The sequence below is a fragment of the Coloeus monedula genome (genome assembly GCF_965178545.1).
Source record: "Coloeus monedula genome assembly, chromosome: Z".
NCBI classification, from domain to species: Eukaryota; Metazoa; Chordata; class Aves; order Passeriformes; family Corvidae; genus Coloeus; species Coloeus monedula.
In genome coordinates this window covers 61,942,104-61,965,233 of record NC_138822.1, presented here as the reverse complement: position 1 = coordinate 61,965,233, position 23,130 = coordinate 61,942,104, and the positions used below count along the sequence as shown (strand labels likewise).

Here is a 23,130-nt window from a genome sequence, read left to right as displayed (position 1 = left end):
GCAAAATTTCTCTACTGTAGCATCTCTCCTCTTGGCATTTCCCAGATCTGTTGTGACTTACAGCTAACATCTAACTCAAAGTTGATTGTCACGCAGGAATTACAACAGACATTGTTTGGATGGAAGGAGGTGCTTGTTAGCTCGTGAAATAGGCAGAACAAACTGGCATTATCATCAAGACACTGTTTACAAACTATTCCTTGGCATCAGACTGTTCTTTAGTATTAACCAAATAGTTAACTATAATAACTAAATGTTAATTTATTCTTAACCAAAAGGAGCAGATTCTAAGCAGGTTCTTCTTGTTCTGCATGTTCAATGACGTTGTTCTGTTGTTTCTTTAGAAACCGCTGAGGGGCAGCAGGTTTTCACATGGAAATGGGCTTTCCATGTGTAAGGAAATCTGGAGCGGTGAGTATTATACTTTTGATTATTTTAATGAATTCCATGCATCAGATCACTGAAGGTTTTAACAAAAGTTTCACTGTGTGCTCCTATAAATGAATGTGATTTTGCTTGTTTATGGAATCTTGATGTTTTTTTTCTCCATGAGTAGAAAAAAACTGAAGAATGTCCTATGAGATGTGTCTGGAAAGCCCCATTTATGGCTGTAGTGTGCCTCTAAAATTGCATTAATGAGTAAGTCTGTCACATGCCCAACACACATTTAGGCACTACTTTTAGAAATGAGGCCAGGATATTAGGACAAAAGAATGAGAAGAGCTTTGATTTATTAGTTAGATTTATTACGAGCTGACTAATGGAGTAGGCTGTGTTACTCAGAAATCTCTGTAACTAACCAGACACCCTACTAAAACAGATCCTGTTCTAGTCAGACTATTAGGCTGTGCCATGAACAGGAAAGACAGTAGTGAATGCAGTCCATTCTTACTTCTAGTACCTCTGCCGTGGCTATCTACCTTGTGTGACTGTCTGTTGGCTTTGATCCTCGCTACCCGGATGTGCTACAGGGGTTCACACCAGCCCAGAGGTCTGGAGTGAAGCACTTTGGTCTGTCAGCATTGGATGCTCACCTGTGTGATCTGCCCAATTGTTAATAACCCAAGGGAATAGTGATTTAGATCCATGATTTTTTCTGCATATATTAGTGAGAACAGAATAGCTAATCACATTTGCAGAGGACTTCTTCATAGCTTATGCATGAAGGTTTGAACCAAGGGCCAAATCCTTTTTCAGCCAAATGATTTTCTGCATGCACTTTGAAAAGTGCTAGCAATTACTATTTGGACATACTCCTATGTCCTTTCTGTCCTCAGCTGAGGATGAATTCCTCAGCTTTTCAGTAATACGTCAGGGCACGCTAATCTAAGTATTCTGGTAAAAATTACAAGTAAAAATCAAAAGTCTGAGTTGCTACGCTGTGACACCTTGGGCAGTTTGTAACAATTCTGTCAAGCATAAATGTAAAGCATGAAGAGATTCTTTGATTTCATTTTTTACTTTCATACTCCTGTGCAACCGTTCTTCTACAGGCTAATGTGACAAAACTGATAAGCTGTTTTAATTTTGTAGCCAAAGGTAACTGGAGTATGGGCTGTCCTGGCCATGCTCTCACACCTTTGCAATGTTTTATATTCCCACATGTGGGAAGAAGCTGATGGGTAGGAGTCAGATGTATTATTATGACACACAAGGATTGCTTCATTCCTAGGCAAAACAGGTAAGCCTGTTTGTGCCCCTTTGTGCCGTCGTATCAGTGTGAACTGAATGAAGCATGTACAGCTTCAAGTCTGAAAAAAAACCCAGCAAATTTTCTTTCAGGTCAATGGTGCAAATACTAATTATCTCTAAGAGTCCTGTCTGCCTAGCAGAACCAGCAGAACCAGTCACATTAAACATAGGTGTAGCACTATGAAAGTAGGGTGGAATAGCAATGATTTGTCTGAGACAAGAATTCTCATATGCACAGAAGCATTAGGAAAGGCAGTAGAATGTTTAAAGAATATAGCCTCAATTTGCTGTTCACTTACGGGGCAGTCTTGCCAACATACCAGAGAGAAACCTTTCAAGGTCTACCCTTGCAGAAAGCAGTGGCTATAGAGGATGTGGCTCTTCATGACTATCAGATCTAAATTCTGCCTGGTCACGTGGTGGATGCAGTGCTGTACATCATTTAGTATTGCACACGGTGCCTCTTTGCCTCTGTCCTGTCCCTGTTTCAACTTTTCTGTCTTTTGTGCCATTCTCTATACTTTAAAATGCTTGTCTACATTGTATGCCATTTGATTTTTTTGAAGATGAGAGCGGACCTAGCTGTTTTCAAGGAAAAACTTCAGTCCAGTAAGTCCTTTTACTGAAGAAGTAAAATAAGACTAAAATGTTGCGCAATTGGAGACTTAATTAGCTTTTACAGTTCTTGTAAAGAACTTGTTAAGTCGAAAATACAGGTGTAATTAAGCCTGTTCTGAAGTTAAATCGAAATTAACAGCTCTACTGATTTCTGTCCGTATATGCAGATCTGGGAAGCCATTGGAGGGCCCCCGTTCCCGAGTCCTGTTGCCGTGCACAGAGCCACTTGGAGGCAGTGTTCGCACAGGCTGCTTCAGGCCTGTGCCTGTGAAGTACAATTTCCTGAGATTCCGTCATATAGAAAAAATCTGAGAAAAAATTATATGCTGGGAAGCATGATTTTTTTAAAAAGCCTTTGCCTTCATAGGACACATCTGTGATTTTCCATGGATCTGTAATACTGTGATGCTCCTGTGAAGTGCTTTTTTTGCAAAAACCTTTGTAGGAAGAGCCAGCAGGATCTTCCAGCATACCAGCTGACATAATTGAAAAGAGCATGCAAACTTTCCTGCATGGGGCAGAAAAACACTGCTGCTTGACCTTAAGAATGGTAGAGTCTTTTTACTCTTGTTTTTTTTTTTTTTTTCCTTGGGTGGAACTGACCGTTTGTTTGTTTGTTTGTTTGATCACCATCGATGCTGCCCCGAGACTGGCTGCTGGCCATCATAGACATTAAGGACTGTTTCTTTAACATCCCGCTCCATCCCCAGGATGCACCACGGTTCACCTTCTCAATCCCGTCTCTTAACAATGAAGCCCCACTCAGAAGATACCATTGGCTCGTCCTCCCACAAGGCATGAAGAACAGCCCGACCATCTGCCAGTGGTATGTCACCCACATTCTATCCCCCATCAGGAGCCTGTTCCCAGAAGCAATCATTTACCACTATATGGATGACATACTAATCTGTGCATCAGAAAAAACTTACTTGGACAGAACTCTTAAAAAGACAACTGAAGCCATAGAAGAAGCAGGGTTCGAGATTCGTGAAGACAAAGTGCAGCACTCCAGCCCAAGGACTTACCTCGGTCTCCAGATAAATAAAAACGGATCATGGAACTTCTTTCCCGTGTTACAGATGCCACTGGATCTCTTTCTTCAATTGCACAGAAACAATAACATGCAAATGTTTGCAAATGACTGCTACAAAACACTCTTGAACCAGCCAGTGACAACTGGTAATGCTTGTAAATCTTAGTTTGATTGATGCATGTTTGCTGTTGCTTTGTTAGTTGTGAGGTAAGCCACACTTCTCCTTATTCCAAACATACATTTCTCAATCTGCTTTGAAATTCATACTCTCCACTCTGATTGCATCAAGTCCTATTACCCAAATTTGTTTTTCTTTTCAGATATACAACTTTGCTAGACATAGAAGCTCTGAGGTGAAGCTGACCAAAATATATGGTCCATATATAAGTCCATCTTCAGATTCCTAGTGTTGGGATATAATTGATTGCTGACTGTCCCAGAAGTTGTACATGAAGAAGTATACACCATTGACAAAATTTAGTATCATGATTTCATAAACTTTATGTCAAATACCATTTGTATCAATAAAGTGGAACATAAGAAAAAGGTAATGAAGAACTTGATAATAAAGCAAGCTGCTGAAATAATGTATTTTACCATAATATTCTGCCCATCCTGTTTCAATGGTGTCTATACTTAATTCGCTGCAGGATTAAATTAGATTATGTTCAATATTTTATGAAGTCAATGGAGCAGATACGTGAATCCACTTTTTTCAATGTTTACATTTTAAAAATGTCACTGAACCTGCCACTGCATTTGTGAATACACATGAAAGATAAGGCAGAGCCACAAATTTGCTTTAGGAAGAAATTTGTGGTACCTGAAGATGTCAGATTTAGTAGGATTCTTAAAAACTTTCTTTTCAAAAGAACAGGGGAAAAAAAAGCTGTATTTTCTGCAAAAAACTGTGGGTTTGTTACTTAATCCCAAATTTCCTTCTTTACAATACCCTCCTTGCATTTGGTTTACAGATAAATCAGACCAACACCTGACCATTACACAGCAGGCTTTTAGCCTTTTTTTTGCATGAGGTTGGAAGCTTCAGAGCTGACTAAATATGTAGCCATCTCCTCATGTGTAGATAGCTAGTGGTTTCTGAAGTTTATAGTCTGTTCAGGTCCCTCTTGTCCTGGCATTCAGCGTCATGAGTAAGATTTATTCTTTAGATTATAGAAAAGGTTTGGATCTTAACTTCTGGATCTGAACTTCCAAGGTTCAGGTCACTTCACTTCTGCCCACAGGTAAAAAAACATAGGAGATAGGAAACTCTGGATAAAGATCTGATGGAGGTGATTTCTGGGTATGTGATTAATCACAGACTCAGAAGAATGAATGAACAGGGTCTGTTCAACTGAGAGAGAAACAATGTATGTAAGTCTTCAAATGTTTAACAGACTTTAGGAAGGGAAGAAATTATTCATGTCTCTAATGAGCTGTAAAGAAATAATGGAGAAAAATAACAAAACAACAACAACAGAAAGGAATAAATTCCATCAAGGAATATTCAAATTAGGAAAATTTTGTTAAGAGTGAAGTAACCAGACATGGTCCTTGTGGATCCCTTCCAACCACAAATATTTTGTGTTTCTGTGATTGTAGACATTGAACTAACCTGGCATTGTCATGGAAGCTACATCATTAGATGTATTTCCAAACAAGGTTAAGCAAACACCCTCTCCTACAAATAAATGATCCTTAGGGTACTAAATACAGGAGCTAGCCTTCTAAAGCACCTTTCATTTCCTATCTAAGTTTTCAGACAGGCTTTCCAGGGAAACAAATTTCCTAGGGCTGTGCTGTTGACCTGTTATTTCCTTAACAAGTCATGTAATTAACCATTAGAAACCTAAGAAAATCGAACAGTTTCCTTATGCCTAAGAGGTTACACTGAAAGAAATAGGAAAGAAAGCTTGGTAGCTTGGTTGGCTTTGCTGGTTGGTGTTTTTGGGGGTTTGGGGTTTTTTTGAGGCAGGGAGTGTTGGATTTTTTTGGAGGGGTTGGATTTTTTTGATAGATTTGGGTTCTTTAGTGATCAATAAAGCGCCCTGAACTTGTTGTCAGCCCACTGGCAATTCCTTTATAAGCCCAGCCTGTGATATGAATAAAACAGGGAATGTTTGTTTCACCCACCTTTGGCCAGCTCTCATTTTCCGTGTCTTCAAATGGCCTTTAAATATTTCTCATCATAGTGTGTTAAAATTAATCTTTTTCAAACTGGGTATCAAAAATTCAAAATAATATCTTCATAAATACCAGGTTCTTCAGTATTCTGTGTTGTGAAGTAATCCATTTCAATGCAAATTTTTGCACATTATGACGGTTTCCAAAAAATCAGCCCAGCTACTTATATATTATATAGTTAGTGCATGATGGTCAAGCTGCATTCTATGCCACAAGAAGTCCCTAAACAGGTAATGATTGTTCAAAACACTTCTTTTCCAGTTGTAGCCTGTGTTTTAAGCCACCTAATCGTGTATGTTCTTAATGCTACATGCATTTTGGTGATGATCAAAGATCTGCTCTTCCTGTTTTACAGATTTTGCAATATTCCACTCTCTACAGAGGTAATGTTGAGAAGCATTTAGGAAGCAAAGGAGTTTATAAAGCATACTTACATGGATGCTTTCCAAATAATCTGCATTTTAAAATATCTATCTTGATTTGTCTACTTTTGGCTTTCAGGCAAAATTTCTAGCTAGCAAGTATTTTAATATGATATAAGCCTAGGGAAGGAAGGCTTATACCTGTCTGCCAATAACAGTCTGAAAAGGATACCTGAAGTTTCCTGTTGAAGTGTTGCATATTTGTTTCCTGAACTGTAGAATACCGACATGGATAGAAATAAGGAAATAGGCGTATACATAAAAAGTAGTCAAACTAGATCTTTCAACACTAACTGTGAGAATGAGATTTTCATAAAGGTAGTTTACTTAATGTAGGATGGGTGGAAATTCATTCTAGAGAGAAATCTAAGTTGTGTAGTATTTCACAAAAATAAATGATGGAAATGTGTCCTTTACAAGTTCCAATATAGTGTTTTCCTATGAAAACCCTTCTCAACAAATCAGTGTACAAATTCCATGGGTTTTCTTAACTTGAATGGATTGATCTATTTCCTAACAGAGTTTTTTATTTATTAAAGCTAAGATTGTAGAGTGAATCAATCAGCTTAAAAAAAAAAAAAAAAAAAAAGGCATGTTGTACTACTCTTTTAAACAGGAGTTATATCTTAGAAACCTGGTTTTCTGCTATTTTAAGATAACCAAGTAATTAAAAAGAGATTTCCAGAAATCAGCTGCATCCTTTTTACTGGGGTACAATAATTCTTTTTGAGGTCTTATGATTTAAGGTGTGAAGATAATACAATAATATTTCGTTATATTATTTTTAATTTATTTGACTTTTTTTTTTAAATTACAGAGTAATTTCTTAAGCCTTTCAGTCTCCAGAAGAGTAAATCTTCTGTACATGGTACCTTAAGACAAAAACTGAGTTATCTACCTGCCATTTTTCTCTTCTAAAAGTTCTCTGAACCTTTCCCCCCGCATATAAGACATTCCTGCAAGATCTCATTTTCCTTATGTTTTGATTGCAACTGCAAGATGTATTTTTCAGTTTACTTTTATTCTCTTGAAACCAAGAAAGTGACTACAAATAATTGGTGGCTTTTGTGTTCCTGCACTAGTTCTCAATAAATCTGGATGTCTGAGAAAGCTCCTGTAATACCAAACTGAAAACAGACTTGGAAGTTGAAGTCCATTGACACTGTATTTATAGATGGCTTTTTCTTTTTTCACAGGTGGGTTGAGCCAATTATGACTTTCCAAGTATTTCTGTTGTCTACCCAATTAATGGCACCTAGCTAACCAGAAGCTCAATTATTATGAGAATTCAAAATTACTTTTGACTGTGTATTGTTTAAACTATTTGTCCAGAGAAAGATTTTATTGTCAAAGTAAGACATATTTACTATGTAATCACATTCTTTCTGCATTTTGTCTCTTTCACTACATTTTAACTGATAAATCAACACAGTACTCATCTTCACAGATTTTCTGAAGCATGAGATGGTCAGTAGATAAATCATTTTAAGATTTACACAATTGCACAATTGATTAGAACTTCTTTTTCTGGAAAAGCTCCTTCAGCTGTTGTTCAGTTGTTGCTTCTTTCTGTTGCATCAGCTCCTTGGCTCCTTTGGTCACTCCCCAGCCATCTGGCTTTGACATGGAAGGACAATATGGCCTGCCTGAAGCAGGCTTCAGATTCTCCCAGTATTCTTTTCTTGCCCTAAATAAAGAAATAAAAATTCAGGGTTTTTTTCCAGCACCTCAAAATATTGAAGGAAATGTGGCTTAAATAACAATTGCAAAGGGTCATCTAACTTGTAAAGATTGACATTATACATAGATACAGAAGTATGAATGAAAATATGCAATTAAATGCTACATGCTTAAAAAGTATCTTTATAAGTATCTTTCCACCTTTGAAAGGAATACTGTAAGCCAGCCACAAACTGGTTTACAATACTCTGTCAGTTTTTCCTTTTCATTTTCATGAATTACATTCACAGATCCTCTACTTCTCCTTCACCCTTTTCCCTGCTCCTAGGTCGGCTTTAATTCTTTGAAATTATTAAAAATAAACCACATAATTGTAAACATAGAATGTTTACAGTAATATTTAGATGCCCATATCAGCTAAGCCAGTGTGCTCTGTGGAGCATTGTAAGCCTTTGCAAAAGGTGTGCTGATTTCCAGGTCAGATATACGTACCTTGCTCTGACCCAGGGTTTGGTATGCATGCTCAGGTTATCACCCCAGCTACCATGTTTCTCAGAAGCTTCTGGCAAAAATCCCCTTTCAGGAGCCAACTCCTCAGCTATCGCTCGAATATGATATGGCTCAAATCCACAGCAGCCTCCAATGAAACGAATTCCTAAGTCATAGGCCTTTCTTGCGTATTTCTGAATGTCCCATCTGGTTACAATTCTTGGCTCCAGACCTGCAAAGACATTAGTATCTTAAGTTTCCACCGTGGTCCATTCCATTTTTATGCATTTTTTAGTAAGAAATCATGTTGTTGAAACACTTGCACACTGTTTGCAAAAGTGGTTGTAGGTGTAGATGTATGTGTTTGAACTGACTGACCTAGAATCAGGGATTCAAACTTTCACAAGGCTAGCTTTCAGGTTCTGCAGTGCTCTGCTGACCTTTGCTGGTAAGCACTGTTGGCTTTGCAGAACAGCACCTAGTATCTTCTAAGGCTGACCACATGCTTTCCATTCTGCCAGAGTTCTTAGCTGAAGAATTGGAATACTTTCAATGTTATGGCTGTATTTCCTAATAAACAATAAATACCTGGGAAATCTGATTACCACACACTAATCTGTGATAGGAGAAGGTATCAGCCTACCTGCACAGGAATAATCCTGCTCATTATTCGTCAGAAATGCTTATTACACTTTTTGTCTACGATCAGATACTGGCAGCCAGTTGTTTCAGCTGGGATCTTTAGCTATTTCTTAGTCCATCCCTTAGTCATAATTCCAGTCATGAGCAGCTTGCTGCCTCAAACCACCTCATTCCTTGTGGAAAGTTCTGTGTGTAGGTTAAGTTAGAATGCAATCTTTATTTTGAACCCTTCTCTCTGCCGCAGGTTGTGTTGAGCATTGTGATGGAATAACAAGAGCTGAGAGAGTAGACTTGTGAAAGAAAAGGAATAGGAAGTGTAAACAGCAAAGAAAAGCACACCTCAAAGAGCTGGAGGCACAAGAGTGGCATAACTGGAAAGAAAAGAACAGGGACTGAAGAAGAAACTTTAAGAAATAAAAATACAGAAATAAAAGAATAAAAATCTTCCCACTTCTTAATGCACATGCACATCTGAAGGACATGAACCAGCATGATTATCAGGCAAGTGCAGCATCATGTCTGTACACTGAACACTCTGCTGGGCAAACACTCAGCTGTGTTTGAGGTAGTAAGGCTCCAGCAACACAAAGACGAAGTAGGATTGAAGAATGTTACTCTGTTCTGTCCCAAAAATGCCTAACATGCAAGAAGTTGATACAAAGCAGATATACTGTAAGTCCATTGTGTAGTTAAGAAACAGGATCAAAAATTAAAAAGCAGAAGGAAGACAATTAAATATTCTTAAACAGAAAATTTTCGGTGTCAGAGGGAAAGACAGGACAAAGGAAAAGTTGGTGGACTAATATTGCATGGAAAACTTAGATTAAGCATTTTAGAAAGCTGTTCAAATAAAAACAAGCTTTTGTACAGTGCTGCAGATATGACAGAAAGCACCAGAAGCACAAATTCATTATTTCCTTTTTTTCCATATATCATTAAAAAGCTAATGCAAAATTTATGCAAATTATCAACAGTAAGAATGCATCATTGTGAGCTCAACTTAGACCTGTACAAGCAACTCTGTTCAGGGGAACAATATAGATTGTTTCCCTGTCTTCTCCATCTCCCTGTCACAATCATGTGACCTGATGAATGAATTCGTTTGATGGCAGATGAAGTGGCTAAGCCCCTGTCCATCATATTTGAAAACTTGTGAAAGTCCAGTGAAGTTCCCAGTGACTGGAGAAGGGAAAGCATAACCCATATTCTAAAAAAGGCAAAAAAGGAAAAGCCAGAGAAATACAGACCAGTCAGTCTTAAAATGCCCAGAAAAACCATGGATCAAATCCCCTGGAAACTGTGCTAAGGCACACGGAAAATAAGGATGTGATTGGTAGCAGCCAACATGGCGTTACTGAGGGTAAATCGTGCCTAAAAATTTGGCGGCCTCCTATGAGGGGGTTACAGCATTGGTGGAGAAGGGAAGAGCAACTGCTGTTACTACCTTCCTGGACTTCTGCAAAGCATTTGATACTGTCCCACACAACATCCTTGTCTCTGAAGAGACACCTTCCCAAAACCAACTAACATTTTATTTTCCATGTCTGTCAGTGCAACTTGGCTTTTTTTCTTGGCTTTATTCAGAATGAAATATCTCTAAGTTAACAGTTTTTGATGAGAAGAATTGTAACCTGCTCCTAGATTTGCCCCCTCGATATATCTGCTTTTGAGATAGTTAAGTATGCTCTCACTGACCAGGACATTTCTTTCTAAAATATTGTCCTTATTTAACTGGTGACATTTCAGAGAAATTGCAATAACACAGAAGAGAACACATAGAAAAATAAATACTTCTGCCATCTAGATGCTGGAGTTTGTCAATACAACACACCTAACACTTTCATAAAAACTTAGATCTTGTTGCCCTACACAGAGTTTATGTACTCTTCAGATACCTAAATATCTCTTTTGTTATTGCCTTCATGAAAATGGAGTAATTTGGTCAGTTTAACAATGATTTACCAAATAGATTATCTGCTGTCAAGCAATCGATTGGTGCTTCTGGGTTTTGAAAACACTCACAGAGCCAGACTTCACCAATTAATTATTCATGGCAATTCTGAATGCTGAGATGTCATACAGATTGCTTATAGCACACAAGCCAAGAACCATAACAAACTAAAGAGTGAATCCTTCCATTCACTTGATTGCCTACTGCATCTGTTTGATTTCTTTTTTTTTCTGCTTGCAATCAGAGGAGCTATATGAAGGAATGAATAGGATAAATGAGTTCCTAACATTTTTAAACATCAGATATTTCCAGGACTCAGACGTCTTATTACCATTTAATGAATGCCTCAGGCTTATTCTTTATTCTCTTTCCTTCATTTATGTAAAGAGAGGAATCTAAAGGAAAACAACAAGCTTCCTGAAAATCACATATACTTCAGAATTTTTTTGCTGCAAATTCAAATTGTGAATGTTTTAATACCATTTATTCTGATCTTGAAAAGAAGGGTGTATGATATCTGAAAATGAAAGATTTTCTAATCAGCCTTAAAATGTTTAAGCTGATTTTGCCCTTATGTTAAAGGGATCCTTTACCTCTCACGTGAAAAAAAGCACTAAATAGAGAAGCCTTATATACATATTAAATGGCTGAATCTTTCAGTTTTTGTAGAGTTTCCCCTGAGCATACATGTGATAGACTTCTTCTCCAAACTGCTAATTTGTTAGCAATGTTAAAAGTCCCCTTTCTGCTTTCTCTCTAATCTCATGTACATTAGACTGTCACACTTACAATACTGAACTACTATGAGTGCAGTAATAATGTTCCTATATCCATTGTACTGCATTGTACATTAAATCCTTACATGGGTAAGCATAGGCCTTGTGGGATAGATGTCACAACCCAGAATAATGGTGGTTTTTTAGTACTTTTGCTGCTGTTCTTTGGACTGTTTACAGCTGTCCTGAACAAGGTTCTATAGCATGAGAAAGAACATTTTAAAAATGAATTTAGGTTGTGGCATTTTAACTCTTTTCATCATAATTACACATTGAGTCACATGCTGTGATACTACCAAAGTATTCTCACTATGTGGATGATCTTTACTCCAATATTATATTTTAACCTGTCTGAAAAATGCCAGACAGGATAACTAGGACTCATCATACTGAATAAAAGGACACCTTGCAGTTCCAGCTGTACTATAATCTGGGGGGGAAAAAAAGCCAGGAACAATCAATAAAACAAAACCAACCAACCACCACCAACAAAAGAGATACTCTTGTCTTACCAAATGGAAATTCCGGAAGATCAATAAAGCCCTGCTTTCCACAATCAGGTGTGTGGAAAGCAAGTGGCTGGGACATCAGGTGGGCTTTCAGTTTAGCAGCCTGCAAGCCCTCTTTCATCAGCCTCACAGTTTCAAGAGAAGTTTCTGGATCAAAATGGCAGTTGACTCCAACTATAGAAGCACCTAGGAGGAGGAAAGTAACTTCAAGTCACAACTCCCCAGGAAGTGGGAGATGAAAGTACTTAGCAACAGCACTCTAGAAGCAGTGCTGTCCATCTTTACATCAGTGTTATGAAAACAAGGCAGCTGTGCTAGAGCCAGGCACACACAACCTCCTGAGGTTGGTCATTCCATTTACATCTCAGCTGCACCCTTCTTTACCTTCCTAATGATGAATCACATCTTCTACCCTCTTACAGATGTTTTTTCTTACCAGTGTTTAATCAGTGAAGTCTGATTATGTATAGCCACACACACAAATAAGGAGCAGGTTCTTAACACAAGTTCTACCTTTGGATTTCAACTTTAACTCAAAAAGGAAAGGAGAAATTCGGAATAGATACATAAACCCGTGTACCTTCACTCATCATGCCCTTGATTAATTTCTTCTGCCTTTCCCCTTGTCCTGTAGAAAATAGCCTTTTATAGGCAAAATTATTAATTTTTTCACCCTCTTAATTCTCTCATCCTGAGCTTGAACTGTGTGCAAAAACACTTCAGAAAAACATAAGCAGAGAATCAAAGGTGGCTTTGTGCTTGTGATTCTAGAATTTGGGGACAGGTCTGTAATGAAATTTGAGTAGGTTTAGGATTTTGCTCTATTCAGTATCAGTTGTGTCTGGCTATTGCTCCCACCCATTGCATACTGGTTATCAGGGATCTCATAGCTATATTTCCACATATTTTTTACTAGTAAAGTACATATAAAAACTTTTCTACAGAGTTAAAACTTATCAGATATGACTGGGAAGCTACCTCCTTGAGATAGACATCTATTTATTTCAATGATTAAGGACTTTACTTTGTTCCATACTTTTAAAGGACACATTAAAGCAGATTCTTACCAGCCTTTACCAGCTGGACAGCACATTGTCCAGGGGACACTCCATGCATGTCTCCTTCTGGACCAATGCACATCGTAGCTGCAACTGGCTTTCCAGATTCTTTTAGAACTTCAACTGCCCAGACAGCCTCTTCAACATGTTCAAAATACTGAAAGAAATTAAAACTAGGTTATTTTGTTTCTCAGCAACGAAATATAAAAATATAAATCCAGACCCCAAATCCACCATCAATACAATAATTTTATTCTTTTCTGAATACTAACATATTCTTTTCTTTATACTAACATAATTCAATTGAGTTTACTGGCCACACAGTTTAAAAAGGATTTCTAAAAGTGAGTAAAAATAAATTAAAAATAATGATACTTTTGTTTCAGAATAAGAATGCCCATACAGGAGGTTAATCGAGGATTAACTGAAGAACTATTGTCAACTAGAGAAGTCATCTTAGGTTGCTTTCCACATATGGGAAGAAATAGGGATTAGTCAAGATCCCATTTACATTTCTTCTTTGTATCAGCACAGAATTTTACTTGACTGAGGTAGAAATTGAAGTTTCAAAGTCCTACTCTAGAGTACCTGTAGATGTTGGTGTGCATCTAGAAAAATATCTGATACCATTGGGATACAAGCACAGCAGAAAATTTTAAAGGAGGTAGCAACATATAGTTATAGACCCTAAATAGACATCTTCAAAGTTAACAGTGTGCCAGTTGAAGGCACATACTTATTTTTACAAATTTACCTCTGCAATTAGAAAGTCCACGTTCTTCTTCATAAAGACATCCAGTTGCTGTCGAAAGGCTGCTTTAACCTCTGTTTTATCCTTGCAGCTTAAGTAAGATGGTGTTTGACTGACTCCTCCAGCCACTAAAGCATCACCTTCATTAGCCACTTCTCTTGCAATGTCACAAGCAGCTTCATTAACTTTTTGGCACTGTGAATATAGATTCTGTTAGTTTTATCTTACAGAGGTATGCATGTAATTTCAGAGCACTATAAGGACAAAAACAGTCAAAAGTCAGAATGGCTTTTTTGTATTTTTTTACAATTTAAATTAAATTTAATTAAAATTAAATGGATTTTAAAGTAATATTGATTAGGAAGATATGTTTCTTTCAAACAGTAAAAAACAGGAAGGAAACTAATTTCTTGCCTCCTCTAAGTTATCGTATTATCAAATACTACAAAATACATTACCTTTAATAGATCTTACACAAATAGCCTATAAAAAGCAAGTATTTGGTGTGAAGTGGAATTTCTTTTGCCTCTTAGAAAATGAGTTATTTACACCTAAGCATATACTTTCATTCTGAAAACTGTGGATGGAAAACAAAATATATGGGAATTACAATATTTTTTTAAAATGTATTTTAGTGTACTGATAAAGACCAGAAAAACCACTCAATGCCAAACCTTCTAGTCTCAAAGGAACTATATAGAAATGTTTGGCCAGGAATTCCACCGGACCTTAGGCCTACATCTAGTAAACACACCCAGCATCCGAAAATTCCTTTGTGTAGGGGGTAACAAAACACCAGCATTGTACTTCTGTTGATGTAACAGATTACCTTCACATGAGGGAAGGGGAATATTGACTACAGTGTGTAGCTCCGATTCTTTTAGTTGCTACTCAATGAATATATGGCTCTAAGAAACATTTTGTTCTCATTAGCCACTCATTATTCTCTAGGATTCTTCACCATTTTTGCAGCTGAGTCATATCTCTGGAAGTTAAAGCATTTCTGTTTCTTCACTACTTTTGCTCTCTGTGCATGTAGTACTCCCTATAATCTTTGTATCAAAACTCCGGTAAACCCATCTCCTCAGATAAAAATATAGAAAAAATACTATGTGGTCATTCTCTTTCCTCTCTTCATCCTTGCTCCATTTTGTCTTTGATTTTTGTTTTGGTTTGGGTTTTTTTGTCACATCACCTTGCCTTTCTTGCTATTCCAAACTCTGTAATTGCATCATCTCATTCTCTGGTCCTCAAAATAGCCAAGCTCTTATGACAAACTTGATAATGTTTCTGCCAAACCTTTTGAAATTAATCAACTTATTTTGTATCTCCATCAAAACTGTTTTACTCACACTTATTTTCTCAGCTACATAATTTCCCCTGTTCTCTAGTTTGTCCTCACTGGCATAAAAGGTGAAGGTCTGCAGAACATTGGCTCCAGCTCTGAGGAATTCCCGGTGAAGCTGACGAACTGCAAATTAAGATACAAAGTTATTACTGTGTTATCCCAAAATCCAATGTTTATTGATGAAATGTTACTGTAAAATAAGTGGCAATGTGTTTACTAGAAAACCCATTATGAGAAATTAGAAGCAGCACCCCAGTCTGCATAGAATTTCTTTCTTCTCACTCTCAAAACATTAGGTAGAAATTTTTCTCCTTAGTTCTTCTCTGCTAAGAATGACTGAAGATTTCCATTTAGTTTATCTACAGATTAATTTTTGCCTGCCACCTTGCCTATCCTCTATTTTCTTCAGTCCTTCGGATCTCCCAGATATAGACCTTTATAGAGATTTTTTATAGTGATTTAGGAAGGGATAGCAAACGTCTAACAAAAGAATATGAAAGCATAACAAGGGACACCAGACAAAAGGTTCTTCAAATGAAAAAGCTGCCTTTTCTTAGCTTCTATACCATGAAGAAGAAAACAAGACAGTATCATGGCAATAAATTTAGGGACAAGATGATACTTATATGGAAGAATACAGTGTTTCATTGCCTCCTCTATTTTGCATTTTTGAGCTTTCTCCCCTACAAAACTTTAAAAGAGCCTAGTCAGCCAAAACCAAAGCTCTATTTTGCTGAATACACCCTTAATTAGAAGATTTGTTGCTCCCGAAAAGTGACTCACATCAGAGAGTTAATTCTTTCTGTATGTCTGCACATGATGATTTTACTTCATAGACAACACTCTTTTTAAAGGAAAGGCTACCATTACTTTTAATAGACAGATTTCTTACATTAGGGCTTTGGGAAAGGGCTCCGTAATGGTAGTTGTGCCTTTCTGGCTGTAAGCAGTGCACTGCAATCACCACAGCAGGAACAGAATAGGAACTGTCAATTGATTTTATATATATACCCACAGAATAATAATTACAATAATTTCTGGAATGCTACTGGTCATGTAAAACAGAGTGAAATGCTCAGCAGCTTATAGCAAATACAGGAATAATTTATTCCCTAGGTACTGTACACAAGACACTTATTACCTAAACACATAAGAACACAGCACTTTCTGTGGCAGAAGTTTATAAAAGTTTTCCTGAAATCCTAGTTTATCAAAACTCATTTGTCCACAGACACACTTTGTGTCACTAAGAAAATGTGCAAGTTTGTCATGACAATAAAAGTACTCCCTTATGCTGCAACACAGCTTTCTACACCAGAGAAGCTCAAGTAGCATTTTGTGTTGCTAGAATCAACCTGCATACATGCAAGATGTCTGCTTTCAGTGAAGGATCAATGTAGTGTCTCTTGCTTTTCTCTACTGGTACAGTATTTAATTTCTACTTGCAGTTGTGGGTAACTGCACAATGCTTCTCTTCTTACTACACAGGTGATTTAACACAGTGCTTCTTTGCCCAGCAGGCACAAAAATCTTTCCAGGAACATAGATTATAGTAGAGCTACGGTTCAAAAAGACCATGGAATCTGCCTGAACTCCTGGGATCAAATTTCATTCTCACAAAAATTTGTAGTGCAGGGAGTATTCTTTTACCTACATCATAGCAATAGGCTACTGATCCCAAATAAAAGGGCTGTCTCTGTATGTTTCTAATGTTCTGCAATTTTTATCCTCCTGAATGAGGAAGCATTAATGAAAACTGGTCAGGAAATAAGAAAAGGAAAAGAAGATCTACAAATATTTTCACAAATGCTCTATGACATTTGGACAGTAGACCATTCCTAGAAAAATGCCTGGGATTTGTGTGAACAGGGATGGTGATATAAGTAGGAAAATGAAATACAATCTAACCCATATGATTAAGGAACTTCACACCCCAAAATACCAAGTATTTGAATAGGAGACATGGGTTACCCTTTGAGGGAAACAGTAGTGTTGTATCAGCCTGAATCTCATTCAACCTCAGGCAAATAGGTTTTACCAGTAGAATACATTGTTGCTTTTATCAAACTCACAGCACTATGCACTATCAAAACCCCAAACCACTCTGTAATTTACTTGTGTGACTTCCAGCATGTTAATGAAACTGTGTTTTCCTTCAGCATTTGAGAAGTGGGGATAACACTCACATATGAGGCTAAAACATTATTAATAATTTGATGCATTTTAGGAGACAGGTGTATAACACCAATTTTTCAATTCAATCCATCATGAGTTGGACATTTCATAAAAGACACAGACATAAGCTTTGAGGAGATAGGGGCAATAAGCACCCATGCATATGGCTTACTACAGAGCAATACAGAGCAATACCTGATCTGTCTCAGAAAGAAAATTTAGGTCTCCTAATTTCTAAAATTATCAGTCTGGCAAATCTTCTCTTTGGTAATACAGTTAATGGCCTCAAACTCATTTTTTTTTCTTTTAGTACTTGCTGCCTTCTCAGAACTTCCTTCCTTTTCCTCTCCTTATAAAGACAAGAAGCTCTGGTAGTTGTATGGTTTTTATACCCACTGCCTCAGCCAGTTGCTCCTTGTGTTCTTTTACATCTGCTTTCAAAGTAACATGACCCTTGAGCAAGCAGGAGCAAAAAGCAGTAATGGAGGGAAAACAGCCCCACGGCACAAAAAGAAATGAACGCATTTACCCTGAAGGGTGTATTTATAAATAGCCTATAAGAGACGTGCAGAGTGTCGAGGGCTTTTGAGGTGAAAAAATAACAAGCAAAGGGGAAATAAAGAGCATGGGACAAGTGCTATGAGTTGTAAGATGGAACTTGCAGGGGCAGACAAAGGTAGACATGGAGAGAAATAGAGAGATGATGGAATGTCTCTTTGGGAGATGAGTCAACAAATTAGGTCATCAAACCTTAAACCTTTGCTGGAGTTCTGCATTATCTAAAGCTGCCTATAACCCTAAATTAGGGATGCTAAGTGACACAAAAGTCTCATTTGAAGGCTAAGAAGGATTAGGCTGAAGAAATAGGTAAAGTATACAAAATGAGGTAACAGAGAGAACTAAGATAGCTCTCCTTTCCCTCCTCTTCCTTCTTCTCCTGTATAGAAGAAAAAGACTAATTTGGAATGGCAAACACTTAGAACAAAGAAATTTTTTCCCCCAGGATATTCTGAATTGGCTTGTGGGATTAACTGCACATCATATTACTAGGGCAAATGCTTTCTTGTAATGAAGCATACATAAATGGATAATACCATCTGCTTCTGCACTATTTATGCTAAACACTATAATCTACACTGGAAGGCATAGAATGGTTGGTCATTTTTTCTCTGTCCACTTTAAGAGAGTTACTCCGTTAAATGTTTGCTGCAATTTTCAGATTCCTATCAGGTTTATAATTCCCCATTTTACAGTGGAGCCAGAAACATTTAATACTCCCATTATGATGTTTATTAAAAACTGCCATTTCTCTGAAAGAATTAATAAAAAACCTATTTTTGTTTATAAAGAGAAATTAATTACTAGAACAAGACAGATACTTAACTGCAGAATTCTTTTTCATGAGATACTTTAAATGACAAGCTTTAAATGATCAGCTCAAGGACAGACTGAACAAATCTATAACAGAGAAACCACTGAATGTTATTAAACACAAATATAACCACAACTGCATCAGAAAGTCCCTGGGATGCAAGTTATTGAAAACTGAGAGAGCATTCTGAAGAGGTATCACTAGACGTTTGCACTATTCATATTCTTACCCAGCCAACTTCTTTTGGCCAGTGTTAGTGCAAGTCCAAGGGGTAAGATGAGCAGGTTTTAAGCTGTTCTTAATATAATGCTACAGTGTCAAGAAACATTTGTATTTAAAAACCTACTGCAAGTTCCTATATATTTATTATTTAGCCAATCATGTTTACATTCACTACAGGAGTATCATTTCCCAGTAGAACTGACCTGCTTCTGGGTGTTCTACAGTTGCTTCAGGAGTCCAAGGCCCAGCTTTTACGTATCCCCTCTTTTCAAGAGCAAAGACAAATCCCCCATCTCCAATCACAATTTCTCCAGCATCCAAGCGTTCTAGAATACCCTGGAGAAAGCAGGAGGGTAGGTTAATGATTACAGTTCTTCAATTTGGTGGCCTTCCTTTGTCTTTGTTGCCACTTTCTGTATTTGCAAGGCAGACATAAATATCTGTGAGCTACCAGAAATATTTTTGCCACAATAATAAAAAGTAATAAACTTCCTTCTTGAAATTCTAATTAAAGAATGATAGGTGTGCTCTTTTGCAGCATAAGGCTTTAATATGTACATATATATTATGTGTAAGTCTTCTCATTAGTCAATTATGTTGTATTCCAGAGATACTGTTCCCAGAACTTTAAGTCAATGGTCCAGTTCCATTCCTATAAAAATAAAATGCCATCTTAAATTCTCCTGTAAAATACATGGGAAACTTCTTAAAATGAAACACTAGTATCACTGATCTGTTTAGTAGCTCATCTACACTTTAGCTTCCAATGCCACCTTGACAGAGCCTTACCGTAGCACAAGCAGCTTGTGACACCAGATGGCACAACAGGCATCACAGAAAACTAAGCATGCAACAGTTTCCTACTAAACAAAAGGCATCTCAGAAAGCTGACTTGAATTTTCTGACAGTCTTTTCACAGGCCTGGGTTTGCTTACCCAGATTTACAAAAGAAAGAAAATCTTGTTCGTTCTGTACAGCCCTGAAGTGTTTTAGACTGCCAAGTTAGAAACCTTACAGCACCCTGTGATTAACTGTGCTTCTGCCTTGAACTCCGCATTAATGCAAGGAAAGTGTGGGTACAGGATAAGAATTAATCAAAGGTAAGACTGAACTTTCCATCCATAGTTTTCTTGATGGCACTGGCATTTCAATAGAAGAAATCTGAGGGAGTAGGAAAAAGAAAAGCCTTATGGACATAGAGTTGAGGGTGATTTTCATGCTGAGTGGAAGGTTTTTTTAACAATTACCCTTCAAACTTTACTAATTATCTTTCTTGATAATTTCCTATTCATTAATACAATTATCTTACGCCATGTATCCAGCAAAGACAAAAGCTTATGACATCTGAGCACCATCCATTAGGCAGAATGAGAGTATGCCTTTCCAACAGTAAGGAGCACTGTGCCAGCTGTGCCAGTTTCAGTACCAAGCACAGCAATGTGAGATTCCTTGGAGGCTGCAAAGCCTGGCTGAGAGTATCACCTACTTTGGCTGAGGCAGTGACATTGCAGCAAAATGGCAGGACTTGTCTGTACCATGCTGCTGTGCAGAGTTTTGCCAAGTGTTGGCCTGCAAATCTCTGCATCAAATTCCTTTGCACACTATGGACTTGCCAAAATATTGACCCAATTAACTTTAACAAAGTGTGCGAGTTTTTATCTTTGTTTCCACAGAATCAGGGAGAAACAATTTTAGTGTAAATGTCAGGAGATTTTGTAAAGACTGTGCTTGCAATAAATGAACTTTCATTTGTAACAGAATGCCTCAAATGGCACCAGAGAAAAGCTCACTGGCTGAGTCCCTGCTTCCTCTGTCTGCCAAAGAATCTTTTGTAGGTGAAGCCTGCTCCAGAAATTTAATATGCAGAGAACAGGCATGCAGAGGAAAAAAAAAATCTTTAACATACAGGCAGCCTCAGCTGTTGCTTGTTAACTGGACATTAAGTAATAGACAAAATTAACATAATATATAGGTATTATATTTATTTTTGTATTATGTAGCTATTTAAATGTACTACAACAGAACTTTCTTTTAACAAGTCACTTCTAGGGTTTAACAGCAGTTTTTCTTCACAGTTCTGGGGTTTTTTGAAGTACATTTTAGTATAATCTTCACTTTTGACACACAGAAGTAACATAAGCCATGTTTGAATAGACCATGCCACCTGAATATATTGTGATATATTAAGCCTAGCGTCAGGGTATTTAATGGCAGGAGAGATAAATACAAAGCACAAAATACTTAATAAAAACTTAGTTTGTCAGTTTATGCTGGATTCAAATGGAAATAACTTTTTTGCAAACTTTATTATAGGTCTGACATCTTCTCTTCATACATTTTTACTTTATTTACTTTGCAAAATACCAGCGATTAAACCAGCATACAGCTAAGTGAAGTTCAGCATCAACACTGTTTTATTCAGAGACCTACACCCGTGTGCTCATGTCTAATCCAGATCAAAATTGTACTGCCAGGTGATCTGGTAGGAGACAAATCTGGTATTAAATTACAAGAAACAGTATGTGTAAAAAGCTATCCAATGCTTTTTTGAGCCGTCATTTCGCTGCTTTACATTTGCTACTATGAATGAAGTTGCACCACATGGTACATACACCTATATATGGAGAGCATGAGTGCAAATGCCTCTATGAAGATATTCCTACTACCATCTTTAGGAGTGTAACTGTACTGTGTAACTGAAAAGCCTGCTTGATCCACCTGTAACCTACCTTTTCATCAGTGGAGAGAAAGCAAATCTCGAAACAACCATTCAGATCTCAAGCCCCCAAGAGAAGTCCACTGTTTGTAGGGGGAATTTAAGACAGTTTTCTTCTGCTAGGTGTTGAAATTAGGTGGTATGTGTCAAAATATGTAAAGCAGAACAAATACCCCTCACCTTTTTCCTTTCTAACAAATCTACCTGGAAGACCCAGGAAGAGCTCATAGACTTCTTCCCATATCTTCCTGCTCTTTTGCTCTAGACTTATGCACTACACATAAAAATGAGTAAAACCCATTCTGAGCAAGATGTGCCCTATTAATGGCAATAGCGTCCTTTAAACAAAAGACAGAATATGTGATTCTGCTGACCTTCTCAAGCAGCAGTGCAGGGTACCAGTTCTGATGTATGTCAGAGAGTACAACTTAGATATTGCTCATAGCTTTGCCTTAATGGCCTGAATGGCTGGTGCTTGGATAACTTTTTATACTGGCTTATTTCTTTAGCTAAATGGGGGAACAGTGGCCATACATACACTGGAGTCTGGGTTGATATTATAAACACTGTTGCATCCAGTCATATTAATCAAGGGGTGAGCAATCTGGATCTTTTAAATAGAGTGGTCAGGATGCTGGAGACAGAAATCTTCTCCAATAACAGCTTATCATTAAAATATTTAAGATTTTTGTTTGCAGTGTGTTGCAAGTCCTGCTTAATTTGAGTATTGCATAATATTAAGCTAAATGGTGTTATACTCCAGTGACTCCACTCTGTGTTCAGAGAAACAAAGATTCTCTGGGCTGTGACTGCGTTAAGATCAATCTAATTTATCTATCTCATATACCCAAATATCTTTAACGTCTCGATGCTGAACAGGTAAAATTATTTTTATGGCTTTATTTTAAGTTTTCACAAGGTCACCTTACCTGCAGAGATACCGAGTACCTTAGTAGGAGGTTAACCGGCGTGGTCGCGGGCCGTGCCAGTCAAGCAGCAGCTCCCCTGGAGAGCCCGCGGACAAGATCCCGCGGAGGCGGGAGAGGTGACCGGGAGCTCTGCCCTGTGCCAGGCTCCCGGCGCGGGGCTGCTCCCCCGCACTGCCCTGTCCCGCCGAGGCAGCGCCCGCCCGTGGCGGACGGCGGGGGGGGACCGCGGCGGAGGCACCGCTCCGGTGCCCACGGGGAGCAGCGGCCGGGTCTGCGCGAGGGAGGGAGACGGGAGATTTACCCTTTTGCCCTGTTTCGCGGTCTTCCTGATCGGCAGCATCTTCCTCGCCCAAGGACGCTGGCTGCCCGGCTATGCCCCGACGGGTCCACGCGAAGCTCAGCTCGACGGGCTCTCCGGCTGCACGTTTATAGCCCGAGGAGGAGGCGGGACGCTGTGGGCAGCGCTGCGGGCGGCACCCCCGCCCGGCCCGGTCCCTGACCCCGCGGGGCGCATCGGCTCGGCCGGGGTGCCCCCCGCCCTGCCGCCGCCCCCGCCCGGCTCG

At 38.2% G+C, this 23,130-nt stretch overlaps 1 protein-coding gene across 1 annotated transcript; it reads right to left on the bottom strand.

The window, feature by feature from the left end:
- Nucleotides 1-7,461: 7,461 nt before the first annotated feature.
- Nucleotides 7,462-22,907, bottom strand: LOC309584694 (betaine--homocysteine S-methyltransferase 1; the record flags this gene model as incomplete). The annotated part of the gene is made up of 8 exons (XM_082300877.1): nucleotides 7,462-7,636; nucleotides 8,122-8,350; nucleotides 12,000-12,182; nucleotides 13,064-13,211; nucleotides 13,809-14,000; nucleotides 15,158-15,276; nucleotides 19,126-19,258; nucleotides 22,869-22,907. The coding sequence occupies 8 exons, from the start codon at nucleotides 22,905-22,907 to the stop codon at nucleotides 7,462-7,464; spliced, it is 1,218 nt and encodes a 405-aa protein (XP_082157003.1).
- Nucleotides 22,908-23,130: the final 223 nt, after the last annotated feature.